The sequence below is a fragment of the Cynara cardunculus genome (genome assembly GCF_001531365.2).
Source record: "Cynara cardunculus var. scolymus isolate 2C chromosome LG 3, CcrdV1, whole genome shotgun sequence".
Classification (NCBI taxonomy): domain Eukaryota; kingdom Viridiplantae; phylum Streptophyta; class Magnoliopsida; order Asterales; family Asteraceae; genus Cynara; species Cynara cardunculus.
Window position 1 is genome coordinate 5,678,340 of NC_037530.1, and position 19,192 is coordinate 5,697,531.

Below are 19,192 nucleotides of genomic sequence, written 5' to 3' on the forward strand. Positions count from 1 at the left end.
GTTCATGATATACTCATTTGTAATATTGGTCAAGAACCTCATTGAAACCACTTTTTTCCTACATACGATTGCATAAAATGAAAATAATAGCTAATATTATGACCATTCTAGATATATAAGAGTTTGATTGATTTGTTATTTTTTCATTGACTTGTTCAAGCTTTTTATATTTGTTTTAGACAGTTCATAGTTTGGTTTATTTATAAAAAAAATCCTAAAAATAGAGGTTTTAATAAAATTATGTAAAATAAAATATATGTATTATATTGAATTTCATATTTTAAATATAGGAATGGAAAAGTCTTTTACATATATAAAATATTTTAAAAAATCAAAAATCTAAGAAAAAAATTGGTTTCTAATGTTTAGAGGATAACACCTCATTATGTTTGGTTTCTTCTTTAAGAATTAAAAATATTAGAAAATAATTTTCAAGCTCAATGCTAAAAAAAAAATCACAATAGACCGATTAACATCAACAAAAACAAAAACTCATATCATATTTGTTTTCATGAATGACTCCTCAAAAAAAAAAAAAAAAAAAACACATCCACAAAAACTGAATAAAAAAGAAGAATTGGAAGATTAAAAGAGATTTTTATGCTAAACAATGTTACCTTATTTCATCAAAGATTCATATGCCACTTTATCCACACACAAAAAAATCATATGCCTACATAATTCCAATTTTCGTGTGAATTCTCCGACTAAAAGACGAAATACTATACTTACATAAGCAAAAACTCATACTATGATTAGTCTTATTGACTGACGCCTAAAATCAACAAAAATGCAAATCACCCCCACAAAATTATAACTGAATGGAGAGAAAGAATTGAGAGATTCATATGTTTGTATAATTCCAATTTTAGTGTGAATATCTTCAATTAAAAGACATAAATACTATACTTACATTAACAAAAACTCATATCATATTTCTCTTATTGAATGACGTCTCAAATAAACAAAAGTGCAAATCACCTCAAAAACTGAATAGAGAGGAAAAATTGAGAGGTTTTTTTTCTATCCAATGTTACACTATTTCTTCAAGGATTCATATGTCACTTTATCCCACAAAAACTTCATATGCCTACATAATTTCAACTTTATTGTGAATATCTCTGACTAAAAAAGAAATATTATACTTACATTAGCAAAAACTCATACGATGATTTGTCTTATTGAATGACACCTCAAATCAACAAAAATGCAAATCACATCCACAAATTTATAACTGAATAGAGAAAAAATTGAGAGATTAATAGAGAGATTATCATAGATGTGTACTACAAAATTATACATGAATAGAGAGGAAGAATTGAAAGATTAATAGATAGGTTATCATAGAGATGTACCACAAAATTATACATGAATARAGATGAAGAATTGAGAGATTATTATAGAGGTGTACCATGAAGAGAAAATGAAAAATTGTAACCGAACAAAGAGAAATAATGAGAGTTAAAAGAGTACTTATTAGAGTGAACATGAATAGGTTGAAACAACCTAATTAAATGATCTTAAATGTGAATATGAAACATAAAAAACAAATATTAAGTAGGAGAAGCTTGAGAAAAGGAGAATAAAGATAAATCATTTTCTTGTTTTGAGAAGATGCCACATTATTGCATGTGGTTTCTTCTTTAATATATATATATATATATATAGATTTGTAAAAGTTACACGTCTAACACCATATTTTTGGCATATTGCCAAAAGCCTCCAAATTTCCAAATAGGGTATTAAATACTTTTTTTAATTTGACCTCATTTTTTTTATTAACCTGGATATCCAACCCGTTATGCGAGCTGACTAATCTAAGGGCGACCATCTCCTTTGCAGATAGCCCGAAGTCACCGCATTTGAACCTCCGTAGCCACAAGGGGATTTTTGTTTCTCTTTGGATTTAAACATGAGACATCCCGACACTTTTGATCTTTGGAGTCAAGCTCAAACCAATCAAGTATCACCCTTGTGGTTTAACCTTATTTTTTTACCTTATGTCAAAATTTACCAAATAAATAAATGTTATCTATGTATTTTATAAACGAATTAATCGCAATATAGTAAGAGGATTCTATGAAATGGTGTAAATAGCCCTAAAAGTTTGTAGGGACTTAAGTAATTCATATAACAATTCAATACCGTCATGATATATTTCATGTGTATCATAATTTATTGTCTTATTAAAAAAAAGTTCATATGTTTATCCCTTATTTACGTAAATGGTTGATACAAATAATCCCGAAATCGATGTCCAAAACTCCAAAAAAAAAAAAAACTTAGAGTACCATAAACGGGTATATAAATCTCTACCGGAAAAGTACAAGAAAATACCTGAAAATCATCAACTCCCTAAAAGCCAACCACCTAGAAAGGTACAAGCAATGCATATTAGTCCCAAAGAACCACAGATCTAGAAGGAAGAATCGTGAATATTCATGAACATGTACTTCCTGAACTAATCTTATAGTGGAATGAAACCCACTTAATCGATTACAGAAAACTAACTGATTTCAACAAAGAAATGTTGTGAAACACATCTCAATCTTCATGGCAAGAAGCTCACAGAACGTGACATGATTCATAAAATTATTTTCACCTTTCATATATCAGTAAATATTAATGAACCAATATAAGTTGGAATATAAGCTTTAGAGAAACTCGTCAACCTACTGTAAATGATTGAGAGATATAACAAGGTTCTTTCGAATAATAACGCCATACATGTTGGGATAAAAAAAATTATCGAGGTCAATAATGAAAGTGTTCGAGGTGGAAAACACTCCAAATGATAGCGATTTAAAGACAATTTCTCACACGTGGCATCTATGTACCACGTGGACGAGACTGTGGAAGTGGTGAGCGTCATGTGGACCTTCCACATAATTCTTTGAAATAAACTACTATTCACTAAATTAACCATCTATAATTCCTCCAACCAAATATTTAAACGATGTATTGTCTCTTACTTGTTGGTACATGATTAATAGTCATTAAAGCATTATATTAATCAAATTATGTTGAAATATCAGTTTAAAATGAAAATCATATAATGAGAACGGAAATGAGTATACGTTATCATCTCTAATAAATATGAAAGGAAACATAAAAAATAATGTGTCAAATTAGTGAATTATCTAAGGTTATTGAATCATATTTTTTCATCAATAAATAATTTTTGGACAATGACTCGTATATGTTTCAATATGACCATGTGGAACACCATGGTCATGGCATAATCATCTGTGAAATGTAGCACAACAAACAACATGACCATCATAATATGCCATCTTAGGGTACTTATAACTTTTGCAAACTCTACTAGTTAGACAAGATATGAATTAGACCATCCCAAACTAAGGACATAATATAAAAATATTTCATTCTTACAATGAATAGACCATGATAGTACTGTAGTCGATTGAAATTGAATCCAGAGAAGGGAGGCAGAAAGGAGAGAGCACACTGCAGTACTGCACACAGACGGCGTGGTGGTGACTGGTGAGAATGAGAGGCAAAGACTGAGAGGCGAGGCCGGCACGAGGCGAGAGCATCGAATCCTATCTATGGAATCCCTAAGAATGAAATTATGGAAGACGGTTTGTTTTCTTCGGGTTTCAGACGGGTTCGGGTGATGGATCATGAGATCCTACCCGAATCGTCTAACCCGATATAATTTTCGGATTTCGAACCTCAGGTTAGTTCGGTTCATTTCGGAGGGTTTGGTCGAGTTTTCGGGTAATTCAGATTGGGTCGGGTTTTGAACAACCCTACTACTGTTATCTTTCGTTTATTCTATAAAAGAACTAATATTTTTTATAACATGTTTTGCAAATATCATGTTCGAAGTTTTAGAGGGTGAAAAAACTTTATTTAAAGTATTATATTTTAACTTGTGATTTTTCAAAAGGCAGTATTTTATTATAAAAAAGACTAAGGATACAAAGAAAAACAAGCAGATAAACACGATCTCCTTGAGCAACTGCGAGGTACATAAATAGGACTAGGAGTTTATATATTAGACCAGAATTGGAGAGGAGTGCAGATACATAAGATAGGTGAGAAGACGTGGTGTGGGCGACCACACGTCCCAAGAGATAAAGTCTTTACGATGTCTTAGTGACACCCACTTGAAGGCACAAACCTGTATTTCAGGGAACATAAACTCTACGGTTGCGAACTTTTTTCAAAAAGCAATATCATTTTGATGTTTCCATAACGCATAACTTGCAACCCAAATGGTTGAGCATGCTCCTAAGGGGGTGTTTGTGATTGCTTATTTAAAACAACTTATGTTTTTCTACAAAAACACTTATCAACTTATTATAAGTCAGAAGAGTTTAACTTATTCAAAAACTCCCTATTACCGGTTTAACACCGGTATAAGTTGTTTATCCAAACATCAAAATTACTTATTACCGGTGTCACACCTAAATAAGTCGATAAGTTGTTTTTATAAGCAATCCCAAACACCCCTAAAATAGTTAGTTTTTTAAATCATGGATTTTAAAAATGCACTTGAAAAATATGTTACTCAAAATTACAGTTAAACTATTACTAAAAATTTAGGTTTCATGTTGTCTCATAAAACGTCTTTTAGATTTTCTCAGTGTTTTCAAAAATTTATGGTGAATCCCAGTAACCCTCCATTTATTACAAAGATTTTCAAAATCATGCTTGTTTCTACTGTATGTTTTGCTTACATGTCGACGTAATAAAATATAAAACGATTCACTTTTATTTTAATCACAATATATTTATTATATAAAAATAAATATATTATATGAATATTAATTGCACCATCATTTTCTTTTTTTTATTTTATAAAATATAATCATAATTTATAAAATAAATAAAGTGAAATTTAAAAGTCTATGTACAATGTACTTAATATTTATGCATGAAAATCGTAAAAATGGTATCTGATTAGTTTGAGTTTGACTCCAAATGTTAAAAGTATCAGGATGTCTCAAGTTCAAATACAATGAGTAATAAAAATCCTCTTGCGCCTATGGAGGTTCAAATACAGTGACTCCAGATTATTTACAAAATAAGTAGTCGTCTTGGGATTAGTCAGCTCGCATAACGGGTTAATTATTTAGGTTAATAAAAAAAAATTATGCATAAAATATTGGTTGTTTATAATAAAAATATATATATAGGTTTTGATGAAATTGCAACTACTTTTAGACATGTGGTATGCCGGTATAGGCTTTTGTGAGGTAGGCCCACAACCCATACCCATAATTCCAATCCCGCCCCCCACTCAATGGTCGGCTTGTGAAATGTCCAATATACCCCACATCACAGGTATTATATCACCCTCTTTATTAATTTTCGAATTAAAAATCATTATAATTAATAAAACTCAAACCATTTTATTCAAATAAAATAATACAATAATTAAAATATTCTCCTTTTTTATTACGTTAGATTGAAGTCATCAACTCATTGGATTCAAAACATAAGAAATTTGATTTAAGGTATTTTTTTAATTATGAGATTACTGTAAAAGAAGAAAAGGCTAATTTATTAGTAGGTCATTCAATCTAGATAGTTTGCTTTTTAGAAAGTTAAAGGAATAAAGAGATCTCCAGCAGTGCATCGGAATAGGGGGGCAGAGAGCCAGCAACCTCTGTGTAAGATCGAAAACATCTGTGATTGAGGGCCAGTAACCTCGTTTGTCCAATAGTGCACTGAAATAGGGGTAGAGAGCCAGTAACCTCGTTCGTTTAAGATTAAATCATCTGTGATTGAAACTATTAACGAACTGTGTAAAGCTAGCTATATGCTTAACACATGCATTTTGAAAGGTCCGAGATTGGAGTCTAATTGAGTGATAACTTCAGAAGATTCACTTGTTAATGGATATTATCTTTCTATATCTACTCAATTAGACTCGATCAAGATAAAAAGTCGCTTCGTCCCTCTCCATTCAATAAACACTTACGGGATGTTTACCAAATGCTTACTTGGGTAAGCATTTACCAAGTTATATTACCTTACCGCATGAATATAGTAACGATCAAAAATCTTACCCGATAAGAACGAGACAATGACTGAGAGTCTCACCCGGTAAGTGAGGGCAATGACTTTTGCCACAGTCAACTCTTACCGGGTGAATTGTTGCATAGAAAGCCGTTTTTATTGACTAAAATCTTACTCAGTAAGTAAATAATAGTATTGAATTTTACCGATAAATGCTTACCGGGTAAGTGTTTGGTAAATGACCCTTTTAGTAAGCACAAAAGAGAGAAGAAAATGATCTAAAACAAAAGCCCACAAAAAGAGGTCCGAACAAATAGGTGCCAAAACAACACTTAGCTCAACTGGCAAAGACTTGCACTTTTGAAAATCCTCCTCAGAGGTCACCAATTTGAGTCATCGAAGACGATTTTCTTGACTGTTCTCTAAAACCTTTGGGGTTAGTTGATGAGTATGTAAGCGCTCGGACAGCCACAGTTAACTAAAAATAAGACACAAGACTAGAAAAAAGACGTTCACTATATGAATGATTCTCATCACCAATTATATTACTCGTTGTTTATATTATAACACTGTAATGATTCAGTTTATCAATCTATTTAACATATTTACTTCAAGAGCTATAACGACAAATCTCACACGAACTACATAAGTAAAAATAATAACACTTCAAATGTCTCAATAAAAATTTAATTTTGGGAGTAAATTTTGTACTATGACCAAGCAAAATACTTAGTGGCCGTTTACCTAAATGCTTACCCGGTAAGCACTTATCGTTAGTAGTCGACACTATAATTTATTTTACTAGGTAAGATTGTGGTACATTAAAATGGTAGCGTATGCAACAACTTACCTGGTAAGCACTTACCCGGGTAAGGGTCATCACCCTCATTTACCGAGTAAGGCTCTCCATCTTTAACATTACTCTTACCGGGTAAGATTTTTGACACTTGTCATATTCATCAGATAAGGAAAATTACTCAGTAAGCACTTAGCAGGTGAGCGTTTAGTAAATAGCCCCTTAATTTACTAATATTGAGTCAAATAGTATAACTAAACAATTAACTACAAAACTACTGGTATTACTATATGACAGTATGCAATTTGTAAACAACATCCTAGAATGAACGTGAAAAGTTCGTTTTGTGTATCTTGTCGGATTTTGGTCTCTAAAAACTTAAATGTAAATCAACAACTTATAAATCATAAAAACCCTCGAAATATATAGACTTACATAATGATTTATAGTGTTTTGGAACTTATTTCCCACTCAGTTTTCTTCTCTCCATATGTTATTTTGTTATGTAAAAAATTAATCTGTAATGATAGAACAACTGATACAAACTACCGTGTATCATATAAATCTCATGTTAGCAGATGGTCGTCCTGAGATTAGTCGGCTCGCATAGCGGGTTGGATATCCAGGTTAATAAAAAAAAAGATATAGAAATTTTGACGGCAAATGTCTGCCAAAATATCAACGAAAAGCTTATCAAGAAGATAAAAAGGTCGTTATCAAACAAAGCACAACACATGTTCAAGTGATTCAAATCGTACAAAAATGAGTATCAGTTGTTAAAATACAATCTTCAAAAGTGGGACATAATCTTTCATAATATATATTTTTTCTTCTTTCCTTAGGCTCTTAAAAATAACTCTGACACTTGAGAGTATTCATAGTGAACGAAAAAACCAAACGAAACATTTTGATGAATACACTTACGTTGGGAGATCATTCGCACACGTCGATATATCCATCGCTTAGGAATTCGATCATTCTAAAAAGAATGAAATGATCGTCGGGGACATCCGTGAACATCTGCCAACTAAGAGACCATCATTTTCTGTCATCGATTTTGTACAAACTTAATCTAGTTTCACCGTATATTTAATTTTCAAAAATTAATTCTCACTTTTTTCTCAATTTAAATTGTTAGTCAATTAATAATGCACTAAAATGGTACTCGTACACTAAAATGGTACTCGTACAATGCTGCGAGATACATTTTGATTATAATGTTTCGTTTTATATTTTGGCTCTAGCGATGTTATAATGCGATTTTATGTGGTTTTGAGAAAAGGAAAATGTTTTTATTTTTGAATGAAATATAAATTTGAAAATATTATAAAATTTTGAAAAAGAAAGGGATATTAATATAAAATGAACTATTTAAAAGTTCGTTTTTATGTAATTATTTTAATTCAAATTTTTATTATAATTTAATTGAAGTTTAATAATGAACTAATTTATTTTTAAGTCAATAAAATAATTTTTTAAAATAATAATTAAGTATTTTGTTAGAACTCAATGATTATCTTATTATATTTAAAATGATGTTTATCATGTATTCGATTATGTTTATCTGCAGTTAGTTATACGAATTCTAAAAAATAGAGCTTTAATAAGATGTACTAATGCACTTTCTACTTGTAATCTTAAATTTTAAGTAATATGCATCAGTATACAATATTTCATTCATAAAAAATAATTTTTAAGAGTTTTGTCAAATGCTTTATAATATAATATAAATATAGATATAGATAGCAAATCTAGCTAATCATCTCCAATAAGTATACTATTTTACAAGATTTTATAGATTTTATAGAAACGAACGATACAACAACTATATTTTTTAAAAAATATAGAAAAAAAACACACAAAAAAAATCTTGAAATTTAAAAAAAGAGAAAGAAAATTGTGATTTTTAATTAAAATAAAACATAATTACTGGAAAAAATTGGAAACCTAAAAAGGAGAGTGTTGAAAAAGTTTGAACGAAAAGTTAATAATGTCAATGTTGAAAGGAGGTTCACTTACTGCAATAGATTGTGACCCTGACCCACTCTATTATTAAAATAAAAATAATTAATATTTATTTTTAATTTTAAAAAAAATATCTAAAACGAAAATCACATATAATTAAGTGATTATAATGATTAAAAAACTTTTATGGTATAGTGCAAAATGAAATATAGTTGTTTGATAATTGTTCAAAATGAAATTAGGGCTCCTAATGGTTTAAAGAGGCACAAGATACAAAATCGTGTAGAGGTTTTAAAACCATTAAGAGACAAATTATTTTTTGCTAAACAAGATTCACCTTTTAATGGTTCAGAGATGACCTCTTAATAAAAATATTAAAAGGTAAACAAATAGGCCCTTAGAAACATATAATTATTATACTTTTAGTTAATTAAACAATAATTTTAGTTTTAAATAATAAAGAAAAATTCTCTCTATTTTATAATTAAGAATAAAATTGGAAAATATACACTTGATTTAAAAAAACAAACATTTATTTTAGGACAAAATAAATTTGAGATGTGGATATTATTATAATTCATTGATTTTATTTCTTACGTTCTCTTTTAATTACAAAAAAAAAAAATGATTGTTGAATAACCCGAACCGGAAGTATATCATGGATCAAATGCCATACAAAAATGCTGGTCTTTATTGGGACGAGAGCATTTCATCGAGTTTCCGGATAAAAGTCTTCATCTTCAAGGCGTTTATCTTCTAGCAACGCTTTCAATTTCTTGACCGAGAACCCACCGTCTTCATCTAAAAGCCGCCACCATTTTGTCTGCGATATAAAAAAGTTGAATATTCTGCATAATACGTCAAATTAGTTAGTTCGTCACTAGATCTCCAGGGTTCTCCTAATAATATCCATAAATGACTTGGCCCGCCTTTTCAGAGCTCTAGTCCGATCCCATACCCAGTCTCGTCAGCCTTCACACCAGTGACCTTAATTCCTCACTTTTACCTCCCTTACTCTTTCCAAATTAAACAACCTTATAAAACGATCTCTCAAACCAAATTCCCGACCGTTTATCTAACCAAAAGGAGTTCAACATTTATATCACTTTATCAATTTTGTCATATCTATTCGATTTCCATCCCGCTTAGTCTTAGGGGTCGTTTACCAAACGCTTACCAAGTAACGTAACTTCACCAGATGAATATGGTAAGGACCAAGAAACTTACCCGGTAAGAGCAAGACAAGGACCAAGAGTTTCACCCGATAAGTAAGGGCGACGAATCTTACCACGATAAGCGCTTACCGTGGTAAATTGTTGCATACGATGTCGTTTTGGTAGACTAAAATTTTACCCGGTAAGTGAATAATAGTGTTAAATTTTACCAGTAAGCACTTACCGGATAAGTGTTTGGTAAACGGCTCCTTAGTCTAATGTCGTACCAAACAAAAGACATTTTTTGTTTTTTTTTTCTCGTCTCGTCCAATTTTCCATATCAAACACACCCTAACGAGATGCTCACGAATTTAGGGAGAAAAAAAAATAGTAGGAAATGTATTCTTATTTGTGTTCGCAAGAGGGAAAGGAAAGAAAAACGAAGAAAATGTTTTAAATCGTAAAATTTTTGAGAACTAGTGCATCATATGTTATTTCATATGAATTTCTTCTATCTATTACTAAAACTTAATGTAGTTATTAACATATATTTGTTTCATAATATGCATTAAATCAGTTCATAAAGTAATTTTTTTCACAAGTTCGCGAAACAAAAAAAAAAAAAATAAACGTAAAAACTGTGAATCAAATACATATAAAACAAACATATGTTATCAACACTTTAAATATTATACTTAAATGAAAAAGATTTAATCAATTAAGAACTCTAAAATTTAATCACATGTATCATAAATTTTAGAGTTCTCAACTGATTAAACTCTAATGGTAAATATTTGTAATTTGAGGGGGTGTTTGGGGTTGTTTATTTGAAACAACTTATATTTTTCTACAAAAAACACTTATCAACTTATTATAAGTCAGAAGAGTTTAACTTTTTTAAAAACTTTTTATTATCCGTTTGACACCGATATAAGTTGTTTATTAAAACACTCAAAAATACTTATTACCGATATCATATTGAAATAAGTCAATAAATTATTTTTTTAAATACGAGTTGGATTGAAAATGTGGCAAAGGTAAAAAAGGGACCTTGGAAAGGCATGATATACATCGCCATCATACTACCAATCAAAGGCCAAAGGGGTTGAGTTAATTACTTCATCATTATCATCAACCATATTTAAATAATATATGATCTTAGCGTTACGTGCGACATAATTACAAAATCACAGCTAGATAGATAGAGAGAGAAAGTAACACTGAGTGAGTTCTAGAGAGAGAAAGATAGAGGAGTCGTGTGTTTTTGTCATGGACTTTTTATTTAAATCAACACCAATTTTCCCTTTTTTAATTCTGTTCCTTACTTTATGTATGTGATGGTGATGTGATGTTCTTCGATTATTGTATGATTTTTTCGTGCATTTCCGATGAACCTATAATTTTCCGTTCATGTGAAATCGGTTAATCGTACTCGGGTCGGCCTTGACGGTGGAACGGATTGAATCGATATGAGTTCGATTAATAACAGCGTTGAGACGGTAAACGCTGCCGCGACTGCTATAGTTTCGGCTGAAACTCGGGTTCAGCCTACATCTGTTCAGGTTTGTGTTCGATTTGAAGCTGATTTAACGTCTTTGGTGTGTGGTTATTGGATTCGTGTTATACAAGTGTTTGTGTTGAAATACTTAATGACTTGCGATTTGATCGTGTAAAAATCAATACAGGCAATAAATCCTTGATTTTGGGAACGTTTTGGTTTTCTATGTGATGATTCTGATCTATTTCCTCTTTTGTTTCCTCAAATGCAATGGTAGTGACGATTGGATGGAAACTTGCGTTTGATTTAGATGCGTAGAAACATTTTTTGTTTAATTTAGTGATGTAATTGCGTGAAACTGAAGATGATGGTCTTGTTGAAGTAAAGTTCTGACTTCTGGAGTTTCCTGAGACTTTTGGATGACTTATGCATCTATTATTGATGGGCCACTTGCGAAGCTCCATCTGAATAATTTTCAATTTTCCTGCTATTGTTTGTTCAGTTAGGTGCGACTTTGAGCGGTTAGATGCAATAAATTTTGCCTGGACCATTCACGTTATGTTCAGTTCTACTTTTGAATTCTATGTCTATGGCTAGATTTAAGATTGTTCATACCTAATGATAACTATCTATTTATGGCTTGCAAATTGTTAAGTTTATTTAAGAGAGGCCTGCTTGTATGAACTGATAGAGATCAAATTGCAGAAAATCAGATGGTTGTTTTGTTCTATCTGACTTCTTTCCACAGCTGGCATCATTACTCGAATTGTAGATTAATGACTGCCATACTTATAAACTATCATAATGATGCTATTCAATATTGTAACTATCATCTTTTACTTGGGGGATTTCCATAGGGAGTAAGTTGAATTTTGGCCTGAACATGTTATCTTCAGCAATGACTATTGTGGTCTGTACCGAACAAGTTGAGCCAATACTTTTTGCCATGGCCATGATCTTAACACTTTGCGTTAACCTGAGTAATAATCCATAAAAGAGGAAGCATGAGGGATGTCAGGAGGAACAATGGCCTCCTGTAAACATAATTTAACCTAAAATGCAAGCAAGGAATTGGTATTTCTCAGTTGGTTGTTTGCTTTATTCAGGAATAGGCATAGGGAAACTTAAAACGTCTATACCCATTGGTGAAAAGGGAATAGGGTTGTTATTTGATATAGGTTTTTAGTAAATGAAAGTAATTGTGCACATAAATTTGGGTTCCTCATGTGCCCACCAAAGTGCATCATCCATTGGTTAGGGTAGCTAAAGGTGTAGGATATAATATCTATTGCAGCGAAAGAAAGCAGCACTTCTAGAGCCTTTAAGAGTTGGAGGGTCCAAAATTCTCATATAGTTCAATTTCTGCTGGAGATTTGCTTCCATACCTAAAATATATGTGCCCATCAAGATTAGTTATGCATGTGTCCAATGGGATTAGGTCATTCACATGAGTGCCCGACTACTTGGTATTAGCCTCTGGTTGATGTGCAAAGCTTGAACATAAATTAACCATTAACCTCTAAAATAATATTTTCTGTTGGCTTCCTTTTGTGCTAACGATTTATTGCTCTTAAAGTCCTAATCCTGGATACTTAACCTCTCACTACCATAACTTTGAAAATTGACACCAACATCATGACATTTGTACTTCTTACCTTGGGGAACAGTCTCTAGTTTTTTCTGCTGCCTACTCAATTTAGGAAATGGTAACTGAAATGAATCATTATTGAATTTCATTTGCAAATTGGTGTCTTTTATAGCTAATGGTGTTTCCAATTTTATGAGATTTATTGGTTCTATGATCTCTTGATAAATTATTTACATTGCTTATCATATATTTGTCTTCAGAAGAGAAGATGGGGCAGCTGCTGGAGTCTATATTGGTGTTTTGGGTCGTACAAGCAAAGCAAACAAATTAGTCATGCCCTCTTGGTTCCTGAATCAACGGCACCTGAACCGGCAGCATCCATGACCCAAAATGTGAACAACTCTAACACCGTAGTATTTCCTTTTATTGCCCCGCCTTCCTCTCCTGCATCTTTTCTCCAATCAGATCCTCCCTCCGCCTCCTATTCACCAGTTGGGTTACTCTCTTTTAAATCTCTTTCTCAAAATCCCCACTCCCAAGGAGTTGCCTCTTCTATATTCACTGTCGGTCCTTATGCGTATGAGACCCAGTTAGTTTCACCCCCAGTTTTTTCTACTTATACTACTGAACCATCTACTGCTAATTTTACTCCCCCTCCTGAATCAGTGCAAATTACCACACCTTCATCTCCTGAAGTACCATTTGCTCAGCTTTTGACATCATCTCTTGCCCGTGCTCGCAGACATAGTATGGGGTCTAACCAGAAGTTTCCACTATCACAGTACGAATTCCAGCCTTACACAGGAAGCCCAGGTGGCGGTCTCATGTCTCCAGGTTCCACAATTCCAAATTCTGGCACATCTTCTCCTTTTGGGGATAAACAACGTGTTCTCAAACTACGAGTGGGCGAGGATCAAAAATTCCTTGGCTACGAGTATTTCTCAACTCGTAAGTGGGGTTCAAGATTGGGTTCTGGATCTGCAACACCAAATGGTGTGGTTTCAACATTAGACTCGGGATCAGCAACTCCATACGGATTGGGTTCAAGAGTAGGTTCTGGATCCTTGACTCCAAATGGTTGGGGTTCAAGATTAGGTTCTGGTACTTTGACCCCAAATGGTGGGGAAATGTATCTGATGGAGAGCCAAATCTCTGAGGTGGCATCGCTTGCCAACTCAGAAACCGGCTCCCCAAAGGGAGAAACCTTAATTGATCACAGGGTTTCATTTGAGTTGACCCGTGTAGATGTCACGAGTGGTGTAGAAAATAATCTAGAATCATCCTTCAGAACTTCATCAGGACATGAGCGGGTCGATGAGGAGGGAACTACAGACGACAAAACGATTCTAAAGAAGACGGAGAGCCTGTGTGAATATTGTATCAGAAGGAAAAACTCGAGTGACATACCATTAGGTGAGGAAGGCAAGGAAAAACAATGTTACTGTAAACGACAATCTGTGAGCAGGGATTTCAATTTTGACAACACAAATGGGGGAGTTGTCGAAGGGAAGCCCGCCATTGGGTGTGAGTGGTGGACGAGAGAGAAAACCGTTGGCGCGGAGTTGGGGTCCCAAAACAACTGGACCTTCTTCCCTATGTTGCAGCCATCGGTTAAACCAAGCTGAGGTTAATTACTATGCAGTAAGTGGTACAGAAATCTGATTGGTTGCATCAGTATGCCACCAGAGGTAATTCAAGTCTGGTGGTTCAACAAACAACCGATCCGCAGGTGATAATTTTGGTTTTTATTTCCGATGTCCTCTTCGATGTACGCAATTTATATATATATCTATATCTATATATATATCTATATCTATATCTATATCTATATATATGTATATGTAGATTTGTTGCGAGTTAGTCCATTTTTACATGTATTACGGATTGAAAATAGAAAGATTTAAATCTGTTAAATGGTAATAGAAAGATGAAAGCAACACTTTCATGACTTGTTTGAGGTCAGGCAATGTGAATCTGGGGTTATATCAGTTAGGTGTTTAATATTGGACCCCACATGGAAATTGGTATTGAATGTGGATTGTGGAGATATAAGGTGTTAATGAGTCTATGGACCAAATTAAGCAATCCTTTTTATTCACGTCTTTTCTTGGCCTTAGATCCAGTTGGCATGACTTCTTTTTATCTTATTCCATGGCTTATTGTGCGTCTCTAATGTTGACAGCACCTTGGCTTCCAGACCCCCACTGTATTCAATTCAAATCCATCCATCTATCCCATTCAGCCTGGCTTGGGCCTTACCCACTAAATGGGCTGGATACAAAGTCAGACGTCTCATCTCATGTTCACATATTGCAAGCTTTGTCCAACTTTTTCTATGTTTACTAATTACTGGTTTAATTACCCTAACGGGTGAACATAACAAGGACCGCAAATCTTTTCTGGCAAGAAATAAGACAGCGGATCATGAGTCTTACCTGGTAAGTGAGATAATGACTCTTACTAGGTAAGCGTTTACCAGGTTATAAATGCATATCGTTAGTCCATTTTGATGGCCGAGAATGTTATTGCATAAGGTAAATGAGAGCAGTAACTCAATGTTTCTTGTCGGTAAACGTTTATCTAGTAAGTGTTTAGTAAACAACCCTATAGATGGGTTCAAATAACAAGTAAGAAAGGAAAACTAAAGAAAAGGTTCTTACGTGACTTATTGAAAAAATTCATTAGAAGATTCATAATCAGTAATATTGGTTCACATATGCGTCTTCAAATTGATTCTATTTGAAAATGCATATGTTTGAACCCTTATGCACCTCCATTTTACAAAAAGGTTAAAACACTATTATCACATTGTGATAATACAAGTGAAGGGATCGGTAGTGCGGATGACTTGACTCGCCAGAGGTCATCTGCTTCTCTGATTTAGTATCACATGTGATGGATTATAATTTCATTGAAAACGCCCTTATCACTAGGGCTGTAAACGAACCGAATGAACGCGAATGGAGGCTTGTTCATGTTCATTCGTTTAACTTAACCGAACAAACGAACGAACACAAACGGTAAATGAAGGAAAATCTTTGTGTTCGTGTTCGTTCGTTTAGAAACCAAGTGTGTTCGTGTTCGTTCGTTAACATACTAAACAAACGTAAACGAACGGGCTAAACGAACATAAATAAATATTATTTGAATTCAAAGTAAATAAACAAAAGATTATATATTAAATTTAATATATAAACGAACGTAAACTAACGGTAAATGAACGAACGTTCACGAACATAAATGAACGAACGAGACTCTTGTTCATGTTCGTTCGTTTAACTAAATGAACAAAAAAAATTGTTCATGTCCGTTCATTTATTAAATAAACGAACATAAACGAACTTCCCGCTAAACAGTTCACGAACGGTTCGATGAACGTTCGGTTCGTTACAGCCCTACTTATCACATGTGGTAATACACGTGAAAGGGCCCAGTGGTGTCCCACAACCTAGGTTGCACAAGGTCGTCCACTCTTTAATTTAGTATCACATATATATCAAATACGATGAACTATAGTAAAAAGGTGTTCTAGCTTTTCGTAAAATGAAGATGTTCTTGATTGAACCGTTAATGATCAGAATAACAAAAACGTTAAATGAGATGATACAACAAATGCAATAAAAAAAGGTTGCTACAACACTTTTTTTTAATAAAAAACTTGGCAAAATATAACCAAAATTGACGTGTGGACCTGTTTTTGTTTCGTACATGGAACACTTTCGGCGTATCGTACATGTGAAATTAGTTTTAACCGTTTTCAATATTTTTTACGGTTCTTATTTGGTTTTCACCTGTTGTTTTTGGGTCACCATTAAATTTACTGCCAAATTCATCTTTTTTGTGACAAGAAAGTGTGTAAAACTAAAACAGTTGTTAACTCTCTAAGTAAAAGAAAGTAATAGGAGTTTTATTCAGCTACTGCTGTTTAGAAAGAAAAAAATGTCTGGATGGAATTAGGAAGGCATTAATGGTAGCAAAGCAATTGGTGGCCATTTGTCTGTGTGTTGGAAGCTTTGCAGGATTGATTAAGACATGAGACTATGGGAGATGCATCAAGGAACAATGGATCCTATGTTGGAATTATTATTGCATCTCTTATTTTTCTACCTATAATAACCCACAAAACCATATACAAATTTAAACTTAAATAAACAAAAATCATTTGTTTAACCAGAACAGTGGTGTCTGATTGGTTTGAGCTTGACTCTAAAGATCAAAAGTATCAGGAGATCTCAGGTTCAAATCCAAGGAGGAATAAAAATCCCTTTGTGGCCACAGAGGTTCAAATGCAGTGACTCCGGGCTATCTGCAAAGCAGGTGGTCGCTCTGGGATTAGTCGGTTCGCATAGCAGGTTGGATATCCAGGTTAATCAAAAAAAAAAATCCTTTGTTTTAAACCAAAACTTGAGTCTCTAACGAATCGTTTTAGTTTACGAGATTTGAAATTGAATTCAATTTTAATCCGTGTTTGGTTTAACGTAAAATTTATTTAATTGAGAGTTTATAAAATCTCACGAACATTATGGTTAAAAACTCCATGAAGGCGGTTGATATTTCATTGGATTTCATATGAGTTTTTTTGTAATAATGTTTTAAAATATGTTAAAACATTAATAATCAGTTAATAAAAAATATTTTAATTATTTATAATTTATTTTTGTAAATTATCTATTAATACTGTATTATAAAACATTTGACAAAAACTCTTAAAAATCATTTTTTATGCATTAAGTACTGTTTATTGATGCATATTATTTAAAATTCAAGATTACAAGTAAATTGTCCATATGTACAACTTATTAAAGCTCTATGTTTGAATTTGTGTAACTAACTACAGATAAACATGATCAAATTCTAGATAAGTATCTCATTTTAAATATAAAAAAATCTAAAATATATTTCGGATAATCATTGAATTCAAAATACTAAATATTATTTTTATAAATAATTATATTATTAAACAAAAAATAAATGACTTCATTATTAAATCTAAATTAAATATAATAAAAAATAGAATTAAAGAAATTACACAAAAAACAAGAACTTTTAAATATTTAATTTGATACTAAAATCGATGTAATTTTTTTTCAAAATTTTATGATACTTTCAAATTTATATTTTATTCAAAAAAAATAAAAACATTATCGTTTTTTCGATACCACATAAAATCGTATTATAGCATCGACAAAGAAATAATAAAATAAAATATTAAAATCGAGATGTATCTCGCTCCATTACGTGAGTACCCTTCTAGTACCTATAATCCAATACATCTAAGATTCTAACTCCTTTCATGAAGTACAAACCATTCAAAAAATTCCGTGAAACCAAACGCTATTCTAAACCCTTTTATGCATTAAAACAAAAATAACTGGGAGAGAGTGTGTGAGAGAGAGAGAGAAAAGTTGTTTTGGAAATCCACTGTTATCAAAAAAAAAATATTATTCAATCAAACATCAAGCCTGTAACATCTCAGATTCTCAGGCTAACTGTATATGAAATTGTTCATTTTGTCCACACACTTGGACTCATGGTTTTAAAACGCATCTGATACAAGAGGTATCAAATCTCTTGTAAGACAACATTTGTTCCTTTCCTAACTAATACAGGATTTTATAATCTACCTCCTTGGGAGCCTAGCGTCCTCGTTGGCACACCAGCCTGGTCCCAACTCTAATATCATACATAACATCTCAAGCCGACTGTATATGATATTGTCCGCTTTGTCCACACACTTGAACTCATGATTTTAAAAAACATATGATAAATGAGGTATCAAGTCCCTTATAAAGCAACATCTGTTTCCCTGCCAACCAATGTAGGATCTTAGAAAACCTAATATAGAAGACATAAAATATTACATAATTAGAACATCACAATGGAGGTTCTTGTTGAGGTTCCTGCTAAGGTTTTTATAAGAACCTCCACTGTAAGACAAATGTTCTTGTCCAATCATAAGTTCTTACTAGAACTCAAGCGCTTGAACAATAACCCAAATCCTTGTATAAATTTATTTTTTGTGATTTTTGTTTTTATTATTTACTAACCATTTCATCTTCTTTAATAAATCTATAAAATATATAAATTAAAACTAACACAAAAAATTATTTACTTTTTATAAAGATTAATATTTGTGTAACTTTGCACTTTTTTAGTTGGTATAAAATTATATTTATATTTTAATTGTTTTTCAAATATGT

General features: G+C 32.4%; 1 protein-coding gene across 1 annotated transcript; it reads left to right on the forward strand.

Annotated features, from left to right (window-relative positions):
• The first annotated feature begins 11,152 nt into the window (after positions 1 to 11,152).
• LOC112509653 lies at positions 11,153 to 14,980 on the forward strand. The gene is made up of 2 exons (XM_025114727.1): positions 11,153 to 11,468; positions 13,253 to 14,980. Exons 1-2 carry the CDS (start codon positions 11,376 to 11,378, stop codon positions 14,615 to 14,617), a joined length of 1,458 nt encoding a protein of 485 aa, XP_024970495.1. The 5' UTR covers positions 11,153 to 11,375; the 3' UTR covers positions 14,618 to 14,980.
• Positions 14,981 to 19,192: the final 4,212 nt, after the last annotated feature.